A 7,500-nucleotide genomic window follows, 5' to 3' on the forward strand; every position below is an offset into this window, starting at 1 on the left:
CACGCACGCACACACACACACACACACACACACACACACACACACACACACACACACACACACACACACACACACACACATTTCCCCCAAAACTTCTTAACAGAAATATAATATTTCCATGTTCTGTTACTTTTTTTTTTTTTTTTTTTTACATGTTTGATACTCTTATCAGGCTTGCTATAGCGTGGGTACAATTTACAGATTTGATGCAAAGTAAGACATCTTGACTTCTCATCTTTAAGTCATTACTTAAGTGAATATCTGTATGATCTTGCATGCATTGCCCACACACCCCAAGCAGACCCCGCCTCGACCACGGCCAGATTTGCACAAACCTATTAAAGGTATTTGACTTCACAGACCTCATTACTAGTCCGCTGCGCCAGCACGGTGAGGTCATCTCACAATGCTTTCTGAACTGGAAATCAGTCTTTAAAGTAAGATCTTCAGTGGGTCTTGAACCCACAGACTCTGTATCATTAGCTCAGTATCTTAACTCATTAAGCTACTTGCTGCTTGAAACAAACTTGTCTTTTTTCTTATTAGACGAACAACAAACACATTGTGGGAATTTCTCCTGGAGGTGTCAAACTCCCAAAATTCACCAGAACACTGGAAATTGCATCTAGGCCTACTATGTAAATTTTTTTCCGGACAGGAGGACCCCCAGACCCCCCCTTAAAGGGTGGGGCCATTGCATGCCGTCATACACAGATATTCATTTAAGTCATGACTGCATTATTATTAAAGATGGGTCTTACATTGCTTAAGTCATCAAATCAATTTCTGTGCGCCTAATTTTTGCAGTCATGAGTCATGACCCCCCCACCCTCCCCAAAGAAATCTCCTGTTTTCTGACGGGCTGGAGTTGGCAGGTATGACTAATGATGATTACAGGGGACAATTAGACCACTGTCTCTTTGAAGTTAGTCCATCATTTTAAACATGATGCAAAAATGAGTAGTGAAAATGGCAAGTAAACAGGCCTACTAAACTCAGTCAGAGTTCAGTTTTAATTCCACTAAAACTAAACTTTATTTTATGTTTTGTGCACTGAAAGGTAACTGATATTTAACACTTTTATAAAAGGTTAAATTGCTTCATTGCTATAGTTTTTGTTCAGTAAGTGTTAAATAGCTCCATATTGTGATAGTAATCATTGCTATAGAGTGTTTGTTCAGTAACGGGTCTCCACGTCCCTCCAGCTCTTTAATAAATAGAAAATACATTTTTAGGTGGGTTCCCAATTTCAGGCAATCAGGAGAAAGTACCCATTTACTGTGTGTGTGTGTGTGTGTGTGTGACAAACCCTGTGTCTGTCCACCCATTTGATGCAAGGCCTACTCACCAATTAATTTCTGCCTACGCCACTGCCTCAGTCAAAACACAGTGGTGAAACATTTAATTTAGAGAATGAAGTCACACAAAGCACTGGTCCATTCTTATAGATTCTTTTTATTTCCATTCTTATAGAGATATATTTGATATATTTGTAATTTTCAGGACACTTTCGGGACGGTAGCACCAGCATTGTACGTGTTCTAGGGATGGGAACTGACAAACAGAAGAAGTAACCAACTACATTTACTCAAGTACTGTACTTAAGTATAACTTTGACCTTAACTGGAGTATTTCTTGAATACATTATACTTCTACTCCACTACATCTCAAAGGCAAATGTTGTAGCCTACTCCACTACAATTATTTGACAACTTGAGTTACACGTTAGAATACAAAATGTACATCAACTACTATGATTTTATACTTGGGCTATTTGCAAATAGGCCATCCACAAGCTCACAACATGTCTCATCGCAACACATTGTTTTTTCTATCAAAAAGAAAAAAAGGTACAGGTAAGCATACTGGCGAAAGGCATCGGTATCAAGCAATCAAATCAATTCCCATCCCTGTCAAAACAGGAGGTTGTATTTTGTTTGAATCAGGCAGGATTAGTAGCATCACAGCATTTATGGATATTAGGTATGTTAAAGGAGACAATCAATCAATCCATCCATCAATTCTAATATTCTAATCTATGACTCAAACATCGGTGGATCTCATGTACATTGAAGACACCAGGAAACCAAGCCGGTGGTTCACAAACTTTTTTTTTCTCCACATTTCAAGGACCACCATATAACCCTGATAGTGTGCACATGGACCATGGAAATGGTCCAGTTGTACTCTCAGAGCTACAGAGTTGTAAGGGTCCATTTGATTCCAGTCGTACACTCTCAGAGTTACAGACCTGTTTTCTAATAAATATACATATTCACCAATGTATGTTTTATTTTTTTAATATGCTTTATTTCAACTTTGAAATTTCGCTAGAAATATATCACCGTAAAAAAAAAGGTTTGAGAACCTCGATCTTAGTGTCTTGCCATTACTACATGACGTCTTACAGAAGCACCTCAGTCTACATGCATACTGGATATCAGGGGTCTTCAATGTTTTTCAGGCCAAGGACCCCTTAGCTGAGAGAGAGATGAAGCAGGGACCCCCACTACATCGTACACAATTGTGTTGCCGATTAAAACCTTTCATAGATTTCGTAGATCGACTAATTTTGGCTAATGTTCCCTTCAGCAAAGGGATCATAGGGTTCGAGTGATTCATGTAAAAATAAATCCCCCCCGAATGAACTCCTAGGAACCGCTAGGGGTCCCAGACCTACAGTTGAAGACCCCCGCTGTATAGGTTTGGTTTGGTAGAATGCTGTACATAGGTCATGTGATTGTGGTATACATTGTTATATTATTGTTACTACTAGTGTATGTATCGTGTGTGTTAGTGCATTAAGACAGTTAATATGGCTTCACTACATGTGAAAGGTTTTATCAATTATGTTTTTATAATGCTTCTTTGTTAGTCGAGGTTTACATTGTGTGTGTGTGTGTGTGTGTGTGTGTGTGTGTGTGTGTGTGCGCGCGTGTGCGTGCGTGTGTGTCTAGAGGATGACGCAGCAGCATTTGGCAGGGTAGTCGGAGCAGACGTGGTTCTCGTTGCCGTAGACGTGATACACATGACTGTCCCCCTTCCACTTATAATGGACCTTAGTGACTGGAATCAACTCTATGGTCTGTCTCTGGAGAGAGACAGGGAGGGAGAGAGAGGGGGGGGGGGGGATCAGTACATTACAGTATATCAACAGTGCAATTCATTAGCCTGGCGGGGCCTGACGTCATACTGCGTTCACTCACTCATTCCTTCCCCAGTATAACGTCTGGCCTTCGGCCTATTGGCAGCTTGAAAAGTGGGCGGGTGTACTTGCCTTGACAGACAGACTCCTCTAACCAATCAGCGTAGCAAAACATCTCTCAGCCAGTCGGAAGAACGGCAAACAAACACGTCTTTTCGGCCGATGAACTCCGCCAGTGCTTTCCCCTTGTTCCTTTTTAATTGTTGTAATTGATTACAACTCTGAAATAACTGCACTTATTGCTTGTTTTATACCCGGAAGGCCAGACGTTATACTGGGGAAGGAATGAGTGAGTGAACACAGTATGACGTCAGGCCCCGCCAGGCCCCCGCCAGGCTAGCAATTCATTATAATCATTTCCTTGGCATTTCCTTCAAATCCTTGGCAAATACGGAAAGACAACGTTGTCTGGTCCGAAAATAACAAAAACTGTTTCGCCCCTCACCAAACCAAAGGTATCAGTGGACAGTTGAAAGCTTACTCTACTTAGTGGACGTGGTCTGAGCCCACCACCACACGCTTAAAATACATTTCTAGGGTAAAATGAAAAATATTCCACCGGATGGAGACAGTCTTCCTGGTTGAAGACTGTTTTTACGAAACAGCGCTTCCAACGTCGCAGAGCTGAATAACACCCAATGAGACTAATGCTTGTGTAATTCGGTCCTCTGACCTGCGTGGCAGTAGTGAGATGGCACCTTGATGGCGACGACAAATAGTGAAAAACTAGAAGAAATCGGACCAGACGACGGGGTCTTTCCAGATTTGCCAAGGATTTGGGAGGTAGAGGAACATAGCGTTAGGGAGAACTCCACTAACGCTATGGACCAGAGCTAGGGTCACTCAACTTTTAAGGGGGCTAGATTTGAAAAGAAAATGTTATTTACGGCCGGCCAGACATTTCCCATGATGAATGAATGGTATCTACCTGTTGCCGGATGCAGGAGTCCTGGGCGTACTTGGCCTGGTGCTCTCGTACCATTCGCTCTGAGGCCTGGGAGATGGCGACGTCTGGGAAGCCTAGCACCGGATACACCTGGGAGGTGACGCACAGCAAAACAATCACACCCTGAACCTGGGAGTTCACACACAGCGAATCAATCACACCCTGAAGACAACTATTGCAAGTAGAGTTAGATATTAAATCCCAATGAAATAAGGGGTGATATATCCACTTTCTCCCCGTTTTTCCTTTTTCCTATTTTTTCCCTATGTAAATATAGCTATAAGTATATCTCAGTGGCATGTATTAAATTTGTTTATTTTTGATGCTCTGTTGATGAATTGAATACATACTACATAGGACCATTGTGTTATCCATTTAGCTTGAGTGTGCTACTGTACTTCTGTGCTGTTTACATTTTTGTCTAATAAAGTATTCAATCAGTCAATCATTTCAGTACATAAGCCCACAAACTAGCTAGCTTTATTCATGTGTGATGTGTACAGATTCAATGAGCTTCATTCACACCGCTCTCTGTGTGTGGATAACATTCATCAAATAAACAAAAAATCATTTTTTCTTTTTACTGTTGGCCTGTAATTTGCTATAAAGCTTTGAATGGAATACACGGTCAAAAATACATTTCTGATCTTGTGCAATATTATAAACCACCCAGATCTCTACAGGTCATCTGGGAAAGTTCTGCTTTCTGTTCCTAAAACCAAAACTAAACGTTTTGTTTTTATGCACCACATATCTGGAACAAAGTCCCAGAAAACTGCAGGTCTGCTGCCACTCTTAGCTCTTAAATCACAGCTAAAGAGCTGCTGCCTTCTTTGAGTTATTCTATTTTGTCATTTCATTCCTTCTTTTCTCTGCTGCACTGTAATTGCACCTCCTAACTCCAAATTGTTCAGTTTCGGGAAAATGAGTGGAGTTGGGAGGTTTTGACAGAAGGGCTTTTTACTACTTTTCATTGGTTCAATATTATTTTAACCAACACACAGACGTAAAGGGCGTTCAATAGCACATATTTATGAAAAAAAGAGATGGCCAATCGGGTGGAGTTAGCTGGTTTGGCAAAAAGTGTGGAGTTAGCTGGTTTGGTCCCAAGCACTTTTTACTACTTTCCATTGGTTCAATATTATTTTAACAAACACTCAGATGTATAGGGTGTTCAATAGCCCTGATTTATGCCCAAAAAATCTAAAACCTCAAAAATGGAGTTAAGAGGTTTTGGCCAGACAGTGACGATATCCTAAATAATGTCATTTTATACAGCATTTGTGTTTCCTTTGCTTGATGTTTTTGTGTGGCACATTTAATTGCCTTGTTGTTGAAATGTGCTACAAATAAACGTATCATGCCATCATTCAGATGATGAATTCCATCTGTCTGTGAATCAAATGTGTGTTCATATGTTCAAGCACGCCTCATTTAACACCATAAAAGGCAACCGGCCTTCGGCATTAAAGCTTTAGAAACATATTTCAGTCATGAGATTTTATTTATGCATTAATCCATGGGACTCGTATACAGTATGTGTTTATTTCAGTATGTGTTTATTTCGTGGAGAAAAGGTCTTGATTCTGCAGAGTACAATCCTTGATTCTGCGGCTTGAAAATGTATATTCCACTGACATTAAAACACAACCTAAAATTATCAGTTATACATTTATATTTTTTTAATTATTAATCCTTTATGAAATAATCACAATTAATTGCAGTACTATTCTACACCGTAAAACACAGCGCTGTGGATCCGGTTTAGGTGAGTCAGAATGAAAAAGTTTTAAATACCACCAGGGCAGGAAATTCACGGCGGCCACGACGGCCATGGCCGTCGTTGCCCCTCTCTTTGGCCGTGTGCCCCTCGAAAAATTACATGCCCAAACGGCCACAGTGGCCGTGGTGCCCCGGCGCCCACAGCAGTCCGTTAACTTCATTTCACCGTTTTCCATCTGCGCGATTTTCCAGTCATTACGGTGACAGCAGTGCCTGATTGGTTGAGCTGCTTATATGACCAGTAGTAGATTCGATTTATGCTCGTTGCAGCCGCCGGAGTCCCGCGACACAGTGTTTATACAACACAAAAGCATCACCGGGCTAAACGGGAGTTAAATCTAACGCAGCCTGTTGAATAAATCCGGATGTGCCAACGAATGCCTTCAAACGGAGCTCTGCTGCTAGTCTGTCTGTATTTCACGACAATGTGCATTAATGTCACACTGTCATTGGCTGCACCTGTGTGCTGTGCTAGTTAGTTTTGATAATATGAGACGCCAGCTTTCCAGTTGCTCACTGCATGGACGGACACATATTTGTCTCCCGTTGTGTCCAAGCAAGAGAGTGAAAGTTTTTCTCTCTCTCTCTTTCTTTTTTTTTTCAAGCCGCTGCCTGCTGTGAGTGCCGTGCCGTCAACACAAAACGAGCTGTATATCCAATGTGCTCTGTGTTGCTAAAGCTCCCCTTTAAATCACATGTTTGTGCAAGAAAGAAAAGATTGTAAATCCGTTGATCCAAATGAAGACTGAGACTGTACAGCAGCAGCTCTGCAATGAAACGCAAAATAGGCTACGCTGTTACGTGTAAAACAATAGGGTGAAGTCAAATAAATTGGGACACTTTTTGGAAGCGCAAAGTATAGGGTGAAGTCAGGTAAAATGGTCTGCTTTTTGGTAATTGGCCTAGGAAACTAAGAAAAAGCAATGTGTGATACTGAATTAGTTTTTATGATTAATAAGGACTGTTGTCAACATGTTTAAGTTAAATTTATGTAATAAAATAAATTAGTTTTGATCCTACAGCTTTTGAAAAACAGCCTAAATAGGGCTAAAGTGGTTCATGTATATAATAATATTATAATTTATATATACAAAGTAACTAGTAACTAAAGGTTATTCAAAATTACAATAACAAATTAAGTACAATACTTAATTAAATGTACTTAGTTACTTTACACCGCTGCACATGGAAAAACATAAATAAACAGCTTTTTGATATTTATTTAATTGAAAGGTATTACATTTGCCTAATTAAAAATGTAATCTTCCTTAATGTTTAAGCTAAATTAATTATGACTGGCGTGGACTTAAAATCATTGTTTTAATTGATGGCCTTCCTGCCCTGGCACTTGGCCTTTGTGCCCTAAAAAATTTGACAACACTAAAGGCCAACTGGCCTTGCCCCTAAAATGACGAAATTCCAGGCCTGAATACCACTAAGAAGACCATTTTATGCATTTAAAAAATAGCACACAATAACACTAATACCTATATACTACATTTAGTACAGATTTTAAATAATTAAGTATGGGTTCCTATCAATCCCACCATCATTCCTTTTTTATTGG

At 40.2% G+C, this 7,500-nt stretch overlaps 1 protein-coding gene across 1 annotated transcript in view; it reads right to left on the reverse strand.

The window, feature by feature from the left end:
• Positions 1 to 1,505: 1,505 nt before the first annotated feature.
• LOC308287364 (protein SSUH2 homolog) overlaps positions 1,506 to 7,500 on the reverse strand; it is an 18,928-nt gene continuing 12,933 nt past the window's right edge. The window contains exons 11-12 of the mRNA XM_080728513.1: positions 4,134 to 4,241; positions 1,506 to 3,091 (exon numbers count right to left, since the gene is read on the reverse strand). Coding sequence (XP_080584639.1) covers positions 2,954 to 3,091; positions 4,134 to 4,241 — 246 coding nt within the window. The 3' untranslated portion in view covers positions 1,506 to 2,953. The remainder of the gene's footprint in view (positions 3,092 to 4,133; positions 4,242 to 7,500) is intronic.

The sequence above is a fragment of the Nannobrachium achirus genome (genome assembly GCF_963921795.1).
Source record: "Nannobrachium achirus genome assembly, chromosome: 6".
In the NCBI taxonomy this organism is placed as follows: domain Eukaryota; kingdom Metazoa; phylum Chordata; class Actinopteri; order Myctophiformes; family Myctophidae; genus Nannobrachium; species Nannobrachium achirus.